Consider the following 13,869-nt stretch of genomic DNA (forward strand, 5'->3'; position numbering starts at 1 on the left):
ATATAGAATAAATAACAGGTGATTTCATACTCTATTTCGTGGTATTTAATAACTAAAATCACAAAAATCGCGATGAAGTGCTCTTGGGACAGATCTGTCACTAGGCAGACAAGGGGGGTTGGGACAGATCTGGCACACGGCATTCTAGAGGTTAACCTTAGATGAAACTCTGCAAAATAAAAAAGTGGCCTGTACACATTCACTGTCTTGCTCTTCAGACTGCTAACGCTAATCCTCCACAATTCTTCCCAGGTACGGCGTCCCGGGTTCAAAAGCCGAACAATTCGAGGCGGCCATGAAGGCCGAAGCCCCTGAACTGTTCCAGCTACAACCAGACCTGCTGCACCAGCTGGTCACCATCATGAACCCCAACATACTGATGAAGGCCGGCGTGCCCGTCTACAGGTAACAAAGCATTGTGCTGAGTGGGGCAGCTTTTGTTCGAGGTCTCCTGATTTTGCTATAAATAAGACATTATCATGAACCCCTACATACAGGATGCCTCCGGACGGCCCGGCATCTGAACACGAAATTCTATGTCCGCACCGCTATGTAAATAAATCGATACGCACAATTATTGCTTGCAACATAGTGGTGTTAGCGGATGCATATAATTCAAGCCTTATCCTTTATAATATGGCCATTGAGAGAATGCATTTTTGACATTCGAAACCCCATATACACTCGCGAGCAACCAAATCGACTCAAGCCTTGACGGCGCAAACATACATTAATACAAGTAAAATTATGAATAGAAATAATAAAAATGATATGTCATTTAAAAGCTTAAGATGTCAGCTTTAATTTGATATCATTATTATTGAAATCCATTCATCATTTTTGAAATAAATGATGTCTGAACGCAATTGTAGGAAAAACGGGAATTTAGGAAAAAAGGGTATGGGTATCGTATTATACAAATTAAACAAAAAATGTTAAGATAAAAATTTATTTATTTAAATCAATACTTTGTATTGCCCCCTCTTGCCCTAATTACAGCCTGCAGCCTGTTTCTCATAGACCTTATCAACTTTTTGACAGTTTCCTGAGGAATGCCGTCCCACTCCTCTAATAAAGCTGTCTTCAGCTCGTCCACGCTTGCAGGGACTGGATTCCTGGCCCGAACTCTTCTTTTGAGCTCGTCCCATAAGTGTTCGATGGGATTCAGGTCAGGACTGAGCGCAGGCCAGTCCATCGTGCGCAATTCCTTCTCTCTCAGAAACTGCCGACTGACTCGTGCCGTGTGGCAGCGGGCATTGTCGTGCATTAGCACGAAGTCTTCACCGACAAATTCTGCATAGGGCACAACATGACCGAGTAGAATGTCGGTGATGTACCGATCAGCTGTTAACCCGCCTCCTCGGCCGCCTCCAGGCACGAAAACAAGTGCGGTTTTTCCCTCTAGAGAAATACCAGCCCACATCAGCGAAACAACATTGGGCAAATCGTTCCCCCGGACGCCGGTAGACCCGGCCTCTCCTGTCACTGCCATGCAGACACACTCTGCACTCATCAGTAAACAGGACCGACCGCCATTGCGCAATGCTCCAATCGAGATGCTCTCGAGCAAACTGAAGACGCGCTTGTCGGTGGCCTGCAGTCAATTTGGGGCCTGATGCAGGTCTTTTTGGTGTCAAGTTGGCTTCCTTCAAGCGTCTTCTCACTGTCCACTCGCTGACAGCCACTTGTCGTACACGTCTCAGTTCTTGCTGCACATCAACGCCCGTAAGGTGTCGATTGCGCAGCGAGGTTGAGACAATGAAGCGGTCGTCTCTCTCTGAAGTGCAGCGGTGGCGGCCCGTTCTTGGTCTTCGATTGAAGGCACCAGTCTCTTGGAACCGTCTGTATACTCGGGATACAGCAGACTGGCTCAAGTGGAGCTGGGCAGCGACTGCTCGCTGACTTAACCCTTGTTGCAGCAAGGCAACAACTTGAGCAGCTTCTTCTGGTGTGGTATCCATGGGTTTGCGAAAACAAGGAATACAATGCAACGAGATGTGTACCGGTCAACTTGCAACAAGCGACTGATAAGGTACACCGGATGTGGAAAGGTTTTATAGCGGGATCAGGTAGCGCAAGGCGTGGATTCCTAATGAGGTAATTAACACTGACGGGCAATTAAAATGCGTCATTAAATCTGCGCTTAGTTTTTTTTTATGGTATTGATCTTAATTGAAAGCCTAATTCTTCAGCTTTCGAATGACATATCACTTTTATATTTACCATTTATCGTTTTAGGAAAATCAATGTATATGTGCGCCGTGAAGGCTTGAGTCGATTTGGTTGCTCGCGAGTGTATATTTAATGACTGCAAATGAAAACCCACTTAAATAAAGCAAACGTCCAAAACGCATTCTCTCAATGGCCGAAGTACCTATCACATCACACATCACGACCCATTACGTCCCCACTGCTGGGGCACGGGTTTTCTTCCAAGAAGGGTTTAATAGAATAAAATTATTAATAATGTATTTTTGCCCCAGAACGGACCAGCACGCCGGCGAGTTCGTGATAACGTTCCCGCGCGCCTACCACGCGGGCTTCAACCAGGGCTACAACTTCGCGGAGGCCGTCAACTTCACCCCGCCCGACTGGGTAACTAGTTATTTACATAAAATGTATATAAAATATACTTAATCCTGAATGTTTGAGAATCAACGAACAGTCCAATATTCTGGGTCTAGAAACTACACTCGCGAGCAATATTAACAAAGCTTCATTTAGTAATTTCTTAAATAGCCATAAGTTTGGTCTTCAAGGCAATAATGAAACGTACGGCATGTATTGTTCGCTTACAAAATATAATAAAAAATGCATCTTATGTCCCCGAATCTGACCACACCCGTTGTTATAATCATAAATCAAAATATAATATTTTTCTTACAGCTAAAAATGGGTCGCGAGTGCATAGCCCACTACTCAACGCTACGTCGCTACTGCGTGTTCTCACACGACGAGCTGGTGTGCAAGATGGCGCTGGAAGCCAACAGCCTGAGTCTGGTGGTGGCTTTAGCTGCCTATAGGGATATGAGGACCATGCTGCATGATGAGAGGAAGCTCAGGAAGGGGCTGTTGGACTGGGTGAGTGTTTTGTATACCCATTGGAAAAGTGGACAGGGGTGGGACTGGTTAATTTGGAGAAAATATGTTTTGCTAAGAATGCTAGTTGAGTATTGGCATTAGACCCCTAAAGGGACTAAAACGGACATGATGATCATGCCGAATTACGAATTATGTAAGGTATTGTAAGAAAGAGGATACTTAAAAAAAACTAAACAGTGTTTCTGCCTACAACATACGAAACAAACAAGTTTTGTCTCTTTGTCTCTTGAAAGATTTATTATTATTATTATTATTTGTGCCTAAGTATCTTGTATATATACCTATACCTTTAATTGAAGCTGTTTCCAACACAATTCCTCATTTTTCAATGCCAACCTATAACAACCCTCTCCCCCCAACAGGGCGTAACACAAGCCGAGCGAGAAGCCTTCGAACTCCTCCCCGACGACTCCCGCCAGTGCCAGCTGTGCAAGACCACCTGCTTCCTGTCGTGTGTGACCTGCGCATGCACAGGCAGCGTGGCGTGCCTGCGCCACTACGCCGACCTGTGCGCCTGCGCGCCCGCGCTGCGCACGCTCAGGTGGGGAAAGAAAGAAAGAAAGATAAGAAAGAAAGAAAGAAAGAAACATTTATTTATTATTAAATACTTTATTGCACAATACTAAATATGTACATAGGCGAACTTAATGCTAACAGCATTCCCTTGGGTGTTGTGGAGAAAGTTATAGATATTTGACACACTGAACAATAAAAAACAGAAAGAAAAAGAATACTACAAAACGAAATATATGAAAAAAAAAACAGAAAATAATACAAACAAACAAGGCTGCTGTCCAGAGCGTCAAGAAGGCATCAGCTCAGCGTGTGCTGTGGCCAGAGGCCACAGCGCTGGTTTTCAGCTGGCCCTTAGTGTTGTGACCTCAGTCACGAACGCGAGGTATATTAATTAGGATGGGTAGGACAGTGTGTGGGGCGTGGGACCCCCCTCGCGTGCACTGGGGCTCTGGACCACGTGCTTCCTGTCGAGCGTGACGTACGCAGAATTCACATACTAATAACAAAAAATAAATAACACAATCGGTGGCCTTCTTACTAAAAGTTATCTCTTCCAGACAAGAGATGTTTATAAACTACATAAATACCCTGAGCAGCCATAAAATGCTGCTTTCACTTGTGACAAACAATAGTCTATCTAAAGTGTAAGACGGTAAGAAAAGGGATATGCAATATTCAATTATTCCCATAGTGATGGAGCTGTTAGCTTATCTAAAATTGGTTGCTAATTGGATGTAATTAACCCCACAGATACCGCTACACGCTAGACGAGCTCGGCGCGACACTGGACCGCCTGAAACAGCGTTCTGAGGCGTTCCGCGAGTGGGCCGAGGCGGTCAGGGAAGCCCTAGACCCAGACACGCCCAAGACCTGTGACCTGGACCGACTGAGGCACCATAGAGACACGGCGCGGGACCTTAAGGTATGTTACTGCTACTTTTAATGCCTGTCAACTGTTTTACGCTTAAATGAAAAAGAGGACGCAGGTGATTCTAACAATTAGACGCCGCATAGTTGAAATTCATTAAATTACAGCGTGATCAGACAATAAGTAATTCTTTTGCAAATATTCTGGCTACACATTGCCATGGCTGAAGTATATATTCCTTCAAGGCCGACATTTTTTCTATGTCTAACAAAACCTTATAATTAGATTTTCTTGCACCTCCTGTAGGTTGACTGATAGAAAATGCTTAAATCATGTTTTTATTTGTACAATAAAAGATTAAATATATTAAAACCTTCCCCCCAACAGATCCACAAAACCGACCTAGTCCGAGCCCTAGACACGGCGATCGAGGACGCGGAGAAGTGTCTCTCCGTCATCCAGCAGCTGGACCTGAACAAGATGCGCACGCGCACGCGCACGCACGACCCCAAGTACCGCCTGACGGTTGAAGAGTTAAGACTGTTTGCTGAGGAGATTGATCAGCTGGCCGCGGTGTTGCCTGAAGGTAAGGATATTTAATGAAATTATATTATGTAGATGATTCGTTGTAAAGCGCCAAATTTATTAAGGTGTAGCAAAAATGGTATCGTAAGAAAGGCTGAGGTCGAGGAGTTAAGGCTCTTAAAGGAAATATGTATATAGATTTTCGTTATAAAATGCCAAATGTATGCAAAAATTGTATCGTGATAAAGGTAAGAGATTGATTAGCTGGCCGCGGTGTTGTCTGAAGGTAAAGTGGGAGGCATGTGATTCCAGATATGAGACGCTGCATAGTTGAAACTCTCTCAATGCAGTGTAATTAGATGATTATGCTTAGGCTATTATGGTTAGCTAGTAGACCTCAAGTACCGGCTGACGGTCGAGGAGTTACGCGTGTTTGCTGAAGAGATTGATCAGCTGGCGGCTGTGCTGCCTGAAGGTACCAATAGCTTAATGTTCAATGAAGATACATAGATTATTTAAATACTATTTTACCGATTTATACGTACAAAAACTCTCTATATGTTATGAATTTTTGATCAGTGCAATATAATTTGCAGGGGATTTTAAAAGGCTGTTGTCGAAACAGAAAGACTCCTGTTCGGTTTTCCTTTTAAATAAATGCCTAAGATGAGATTTTCCTCTAGGATAATTCTTTAACACTCTGGCCTTTTTAACACTCTCTATATTTATGTTTATGTTCAAGCCTGTAAACCTATAGTATAGTATCTTATATAAAAGTTATTTTTTTCCAACAGGATCAGCAGTAAAGGAGGTGCTACGTCAGACGGAGGAGTTCGAGCGTCGAGCCACAGACATCCTGTCTGAAGAGCTGGACGACACTGACCCACAGATGCTCAGGGATTTGGAGGAGGTAGTTTATTTAGTAAAAGAAACTTAGCTGGTGTAACAGGTTTTTATGTAGCTTGTGCAGTGTCCCACTGCTGGGCAAAGGTCTCCTTATAAATTACCACCAGGTTTACAGTGACAGGGTTTACAGTGAAGAATAATAGAATGACGATTTGAATTGTAACTTTTTCACTGTTTCATCATCAGCTAATAACAGTCCAAAGCTGAACATAATATATTTTATCTCTTTCAAGGATCGTCATAACACTACATTTAAATTAGCAGAATTTATTAAGTTGTACCTAATGCTTGCTGGATACCTAATTCTTGGTGTACAAATATACCCCCTTATTCATGGAAAAGTTACAGAAACTTTTAGCTATTGAACTGTTTTGTCCCTCTCTGTCAAAGAACAATTTGTTAGAGGGGGATAGGGTACTGTATCTATCTATCAATCTAACTTTGTCAGTAATTTTAGCCTCTGTTATTCAATACCTAAATACTAAATATTATTTCCTCCCCCACAGACAGTAGAACTGGGCTCCCAACTCTGCATAATCCTGGACCAGCTCCCCCCGCTCCAAGCCCGTCTGGCTCAAGCCAAGTTCCTGGACGAGGTCAAGGGCTACAAGGAAGACCACGCCAGTCTCACCCTCGAGGTCATCGATAGACTGATAGCGGAGGCGAATACCGTGGTCCCGCATAAGAGAGTTCAGGCGGAGTTCGCGTATTTGAGCAAGCTTAAAGGTTAGTGGGTTTGTTGTGGTGAATGGGTTGGTACGGGGGAAAGTGAAGTAAATATAGATGCCGTGTCATTATGGCATTTCAAAATTTAGGTTTGTTTTTCTTGGGGTTTAAATTATAATAAGAATGAGTCTCATTGCTTTTATTGCACTAGCATTGCCAATGACTGATTGTTTTGAAGCCTATTATTTATTTTGGTGTTTGTTTCTGTAGAGCTACCTATCCTGAATGAAGCTATCCACTGAAATAAAATATTTACACATTCATATACCCTCAGGTGCCATACTGAAAACTGTCAATCAGTGTGAACCACGCCGTTCTCTCTTACGAAACATCTGCGAGTAGAAGGAAGGCATTTTAGCAATGCGACGTCAAGCGTTCAAGCCCCTATGTTTTTAACTCCCAACTAATCCAACCTCTCACCCCAACAGAGCAAGTAGAAGACTGGGAGTCCAAAGCCCGCGCCCTCCTCACCGCCGACGCCTCCTCCCACACGACACTAGACGAGCTGCACCAGCTGCTATCAGCCGGCGAGCAGCTCCACGCCGCGCTGCCCAGCACGCACGCGCTGCACGCCGCTGCCCAGCATGCTGCGGCTTGGCTGCAGAAGGTATAACCTCTTCAGCATCAGCATCATCAGCCTATAGCAGTCTACGGCTGGACTACGCCTACACCTCTCCCAAAGCACGCCATTGGATGCGATCTTATCGCGTCCGGCGCACCTAGGCAGTTATCTACTATTCTGACGTACGACGAGTAACGACTCTGGACGAGCTGCAGAAGGTAACCTCATCATCATCAGGTTGTTATGTAGAAAGGAAGGTGTGAAGGTACATACATTATGTGTCAAAGGCACCTCACAAACGTCCAGCGCATCCTGGCCGTTTGTGATCTACTGGCGCTATTCTGACGCACGCCGCCGCCTGGCTGCAGAAGGTAACCTGATCATCATCAGCATCATCAGATTGCAATGTACATAGTAAAGAAGCCACCACGAAAGAAGGTTCGACTGGTCTAGGTAACTTCTTCATCATCAGCTTGTTATGTAGAAAGGAAGCCGTGAAGGTGTGTTGCCGTTATGTGTCAAAGGCAACATAAGGTAACCTCCTCATCGTCATCAGATTGTAATATAGAAAGGAAGCCACCTTACAAACGTCCAGCGCACCCTGGCGAGTTATCTACTGGCGCTATTCTGACTTATATCTCTGTATTTAGTCAGAATAGTAGAAGGTAACATAATTATCATCAGCTTCATGTAGAGAGGAAGCCGTGAAGGTAGTTATGTGTCTAAGGGCGGATTCGGCCAACGTCGAGTAACTTTTTACTCACGAGTAAAGTACCAGTTACTCGCGAGTAAGCAGATTTTGCATTCTACCAAACCTGAAACCAAGATAACTATAGTGGTTTGCAATGGAAACCAGCAATCATGTAAACAAACCAAATTGTCACGATTACTCCGTAATCACATACATTTTCGATTAATTTATGAACATAGTCTGATTTCAACGAACACACCATTGTTTTCACATTATCTTCAACACGATTTAACTTGTATTTATAAGTTAAATTTGTTAAAAAATTTGCAACGTAAAAATTTCGAAGTATTTGACAAGCTGTCATCTTAGTTTTTTACTCATCGAACTCTATAAGTCATTGAAAAGTTAGTGTTGTTCGTAATCTGAAGTTATCTTTTATTTTTAATTTAATAAATTATTTTAATTTAATATTATTTGAATACAATTTAAAAAAAATTCAAGAGCTTAATATAATTAACCAAAACGAAAAAAGGAAGAGGAAGAAATGAAAAAGCTCGACGGCATTTTAGACATGGCAAGCGATGACATAGTGGTTCCATTTATAATTACGGTCACCGGCGACACTTCTGATAGTGATGATGACGAAGACGAAGATTTAAATTTGTTTTAATAAACACTTTTTTTATATATAATCAGTTTTATTTTATAGTCTATGGCTTATATATTTAATCTAATTAGAACACTATGACATCACTATGGGCATAAACAATACGCTGTCAATGTCAGTCCGCCATATTTGTTTACATGATTGTTGGTTTCTATTGCAAACGACTGTAGCTTATCCCAAGAATAAAATGTTATACCGCCAAAATTGACCGTGTAACGAGCTTATCCGAGAGTAATTTTGTAATGGCGGCAGCACATCAGCTGATTAGAAAACCGTCATAATGACATATAAACACATCTGTCAAAACATAAACAAAAGTACGTTAAAAGGCAAAGTCTCAGAATAACAACAGCGAATAAAATATTAAAACATAAACAATTTCATACTTTTATATAGTGCCACAATCTTATCTGTTCCGGTGGTCAAAATGTGCAACTAACGAGACGTCATTGTCAAACGTCATTTCATACTCTGTGCGTTATTTGAGTTGTCAATTTCTGCGAAGAGGCTGACGCTACGTTATTTAATTTGTTTTGTGATTTTCTTGGTGAAATAATGCCAAAAGCGCTGTAATGTGATGCAAGAAAAGTAGTACTATATATATTGGCTTTTATGCAGGAAGAATAACATATTCAGGCGCCATTAAATTCCGTTTGAAAAATTGGAAGAACGAGTTGCAGCAGCTACAGGTTAGTGTTGCCAAATATGACGAATAATTTTACCCATATACTCCATGTAATTTTATTAAATATTTTCCCGAGAGCGGAGAGGCCCGTGCCCCAGCAGTGGGGACGGGATGGGTCGTGAATAGTCGTGATACTCGTGATGAAAAGTATATAATCTTTATTTTTCTTTGATTACAGGTGTGAGGACATGACATGATACTTTAAATCTTATGCAGTATACCAAGAAGAATTTCTCGCACCTGCAGCGATTTTAGACGAAATAATGATGATTTATGACATGTCATTGTTTTCCCAACCTACCAAGAGTTGGCTGAAAGAAATTGCTTTTGGCAATTAGCCTTTGGAAGGAGACCCGTGCCCCAGCAGTGGGGACGTGATGGGTCGTGATGATGATGATGATGAATTAACCTTTGGACACTGACTGAATTTCTTTTAATTGTATGCTCTTGTTTCTATTTACTTTAAAAATGTTAAATAAAGTGTTCAAAAATAATAATTAATAGTTTTTTTTAAGTCGTATCTCGTTATACCCACGACCCACATATATTACCTATACCATTGTAATCTAGATTTAGGGTCTGTTCCACAATGTCTGGTTAGTGGCTACCTGACGGATAAAATACATGCTGTCACTTTCTGTTATTATTTTTTAGACAGTGACAGCATGTATTTTATCCGACAGGTAGCGACTAACCAGACATTGTGGAACAGGGGCTTAATCTCCTATATCCGAACATAATCAGAACTAATTTTATTTCTGTTCGCCGTGGACAAATTTTCCATACAACAAATGTCGTTTGATATATTATATCCTCTTTCATTTACTATCGACCCTATATTTTGATTTATCTATACTTATGAATGTACCTAATTATAACAATAGGTAATAGCAGAAATGCATTGTCGTTTAATCCAGAAATAGGCAAAACTTAATCGATGGCATCACTGGATTCGATCACAGCGAAGTCGCCACCGGAACAGATAAGATTGTGGCACTATAATCCATTCAAACTAAGTTGGCATGTCATTTCTATTGCATGCTTGGAAACGCAGCTATTTTTATTTTAGTTGCATTACAGTTTCGTTCCTCGTTCATTCAATTTAATTATGGTATAACTTGGTAGAATGCAAATGTACTTATCCTAGATATTTACTCGCGTAAAATTTTAATTCCGGTATAGTTATTCTCGTGTAACGTGATGTTTGGACGAATTCACCCTAAGGCAACTAACAAACGTCCAGCGCAACCTGGCCACTTATCTACTGGCGCTATTCCGACGCCTCCTCCCACACGACACTAGACGAGCTGCACCAGCTGCTATCAGCCGGCGAGCAGCTCCACGCCGCGCTGCCCAGCACGCACGCGCTGCACGCCGCTGCTCAGCATGCTGCGGCTTGGCTGCAGAACCTAGAAGGTAACCTCTTCATCAGTATCAGGTTGTGGTGTAAAAGAGAAGCCACCTGGAGTGACGTATCAACTGTAGGTAATATACGCCTGGCGCATCTTGGGCAGTTATAAAGATGAAGATAAAAAATCTTTATTCGGTGTCCAGCACCACACACCAAAAATAATTTATTTATTTATTTATTTATACACTTTATTGTACACATACAAATAAAAACATAAAAGAGAACAGTTACAAATCAAAAAACACAAACGTATACAAAGGCGGGCTTATTGCCAAAAAGCAATTTCTTCCAGCCAACCTTCGACTGGGTGAAAGAAAAATGCCATTAGATCCCTTAACTAATTTGAGTAGGTACAATTATCAAACTGAACTTAGCCTATGATTTAAACCTAACCTTAAATTATCATTGTATAGATTACAACTACTTACAACATAAAATATACTTATAAAAATAACATCATAGGGGAGACCGGGGCAAGATGAGATAGCTAAGACAAAACTCGTTATACAAGGAAAATTAAGCTATTTAGTAACATTCTTAAACATAAGAGGTAACCATTGTACATTTCTCTATTATAATTAAACGTTGTAGCATGCAAAATCACAGAACTTTTTTGGGCAAATAATGAAAACATAAACTCGGCAAATTTCCCGTTTTGCCCCATGACTGGGGTAAGATGGGAAACGCTGTGGGGCAAAACGAGTACGCTTTTTAATCAGGTAGACAAATGTGTGCCTCTTCATCTTCCTCATCTACTCCGGCACATGAGCGCCCAACCGTGGCAGACGCCGCAGGTGAGCCAACTTTCGGTTGAATCAGATTATATAAGTACCCACAATAGATGCAAGCACAGTCATCATCCTCTTCTTGGGGTGAACTATCTTCCGATTCTGTTTCTTTTTTTTACCTTAAGGTTTGACGCTTTTTCTGCAGGTTTTCCATGTCAGATGTCTTTTTCATCTTATTTGCAGTCTTTTTTCCAAGGTTTCTTTATTTGTTTTCTATTATAGTATGTATATTATATAGTATGGGATAGTATCCCATTATGCCCCGTTCATCTTGCCCCAATCCACAAGTAGGTAAAAAGATGAAAATAATTTTATCCTCAAACTTAACCGGCGAATAAATCTGGTTTGTATTTAATGTTTTGGACTCCTATAATAAGCTCAGGATTAAAATAATACATTAATACAGGTAATTACGTGTCTGCACGTCAGTTTTCGAAACAAGTATCGCCTAAAACACTTGCAATATCAGTTTTTTCTCTCTGAAACGCAAAAACGAGTGTTAACCTATTTGCTCTGCTTGGACGCACTAGCGGAGAGTAAAAATCTTGCAAATGGCACTATCTCCGCTCCGAACACGATTACTATACGAGCACACAAGCTTACTTCCCGTTCTGCCCCGAACTTCATCTTGCCCCGGTCTCCCCTACTTATATATAAATAATACTACATAAATATAAATACATATATATATATATATATATACCTATTTTACCTGCCAACCTAATGATTCAAAATAGTGATGCCTGACATTTTTTTTAAAAGTTGCCATTGATGGTGACTGTCGCACTCCCTCTGGCAAGGAGTTCCACAAACAAGCTGCCTATATAACATACACAAAAAATAAATTAGAAAAAACGAAATTAAAATAAACAAAAGAACATTGAGAATAATTAAAATATAATGGTATGAGTTGTCCAGCACCGAAAAGGCCCGCGCCTCAGCTTACACCGCTACAGATGAGGTGGCATCCACCCACCTGATGCGGCACTGGTTATCTACTGTCGCTATTCTGACGCACGCCTTGTGTAGCTTATTATACTACCGCCATTATTATATATTATCTTGCGATTTCTTTGAAAAATCCTCCACATGACAACGCTATAAAAAAAAAGTCATCGTTGATTTATGGATGGATGAGCCTATAAATGCATTTCTTACAGAATCACATCTTATCTACTACCCAAAACTCAACTCAACCTACAACTAAACCCCCCATTCCCCCCACAGGTGGAAGAGATGCAGTCCAAAGACCACTACCCCTACTACCACACAGTCGAAGCGCTCGTCAAAAAGGGTCAAGCCATCCCGGTGGCCCTGTACGAGAAGGAACAGCTGAGTGCCGCTCTCCAGTCGGCACGGGAGTGGAAGCAGGGCGCCGAGAACATGTTCTTGACTAAGGTAGGTTTATTATCTATCACTTTTGGGTACCAAGTGCTAAGGTAGTATTGCAAAACTGATATAGTTTGTTCGATGGATCTGACAGATATTGCACTGATAAGCGACGCCGACGGTGCTGAAAGATGCTAGGTGTGCGTAAGTGAGCGCAAAATTAGCAAACTGTGAACTCTCGGCATACTAAGCTCTATTAAAATTTACGGCTTCGGCTAAATTTCATAGCTTTGACGACTCTTGAGGTTTTGTTCAAGTTTTATTAATGTACCTCCCTCGCTTCGTTTCGCTTTCCAGATATGTATTTGAAAATGACACGGCACACTACATTGCTCATACATTGTAAAGTTCCTGGAGTCATTTCCCTAAATCTGTGAAGCCGATGAAAGCCGTTTATCTTTATCATCTTCCGATAACTACTCTCCTATACAACCCTCTACCTAACCTAACCCTAGACCCTTCTTCCACAGAGCTGGCCGCATTCCCTAATGGAAGCCCTATGCCCGCGCACGGAAACCACCTCTCGCTCGCGCCGGCGCCGCACCACGACTGACCCTCAGCCTTCCTCATTAGAGGCGGGGTTGTTCCTCAAGAACTTTAGCGAGGAGTCATCGCCGGCTGAGATCGTGGCCGCCTTCAAGCAAGCTGAGCAACGGGAGCTACAGTTACTGAAGGAAGCCAGGTGAGGAATATATAGACGGGCTTTTAGCGATAAAGTTGCGAGCAGTGATGGTCTAGTTGGGGAGACGCCCGCTTCGTGAGTAGAGAGTCGCGGGTTCGAATCTCATCGTTTTTGTGATTTATCTACTATGTTTACTTCGTGTCGTAGCCGTATATCGCGATTTGCGATATGAAAACGTAGAAAAGCGATAAATACGGCATTCTGATTGCAAGAACGTTAAACAACGTCGATATAAGATACCTTGCAATTCGCTCGTCGCATCTACATGTAGCATACATACCTCAGAGGCACCAGGTCCTCAGCCTTCCTCACTAGAGGCGGGGCTGTTCCTCAAGAACTTCAGCGAGGAGA

At 41.9% G+C, this 13,869-nt stretch overlaps 1 protein-coding gene across 1 annotated transcript in view; it reads left to right on the forward strand.

The window, feature by feature from the left end:
* LOC105390881 (lysine-specific demethylase lid) overlaps window positions 1–13,869 on the forward strand; it is a 34,842-nt gene that overhangs the window by 13,095 nt on the left and 7,878 nt on the right. The window contains exons 12-22 of the mRNA XM_048630890.1: window positions 253–405; window positions 2,484–2,595; window positions 2,887–3,081; window positions 3,465–3,643; window positions 4,369–4,540; window positions 4,874–5,072; window positions 5,806–5,921; window positions 6,424–6,643; window positions 7,072–7,250; window positions 12,675–12,845; window positions 13,307–13,518. Of these exons, the coding sequence (XP_048486847.1) occupies window positions 253–405; window positions 2,484–2,595; window positions 2,887–3,081; window positions 3,465–3,643; window positions 4,369–4,540; window positions 4,874–5,072; window positions 5,806–5,921; window positions 6,424–6,643; window positions 7,072–7,250; window positions 12,675–12,845; window positions 13,307–13,518 (1,908 nt within the window). The remainder of the gene's footprint in view (window positions 1–252; window positions 406–2,483; window positions 2,596–2,886; window positions 3,082–3,464; window positions 3,644–4,368; window positions 4,541–4,873; window positions 5,073–5,805; window positions 5,922–6,423; window positions 6,644–7,071; window positions 7,251–12,674; window positions 12,846–13,306; window positions 13,519–13,869) is intronic.

This window comes from Plutella xylostella, chromosome 27 (assembly GCF_932276165.1).
Source record: "Plutella xylostella chromosome 27, ilPluXylo3.1, whole genome shotgun sequence".
Lineage (NCBI taxonomy): Eukaryota > Metazoa > Arthropoda > Insecta > Lepidoptera > Plutellidae > Plutella > Plutella xylostella.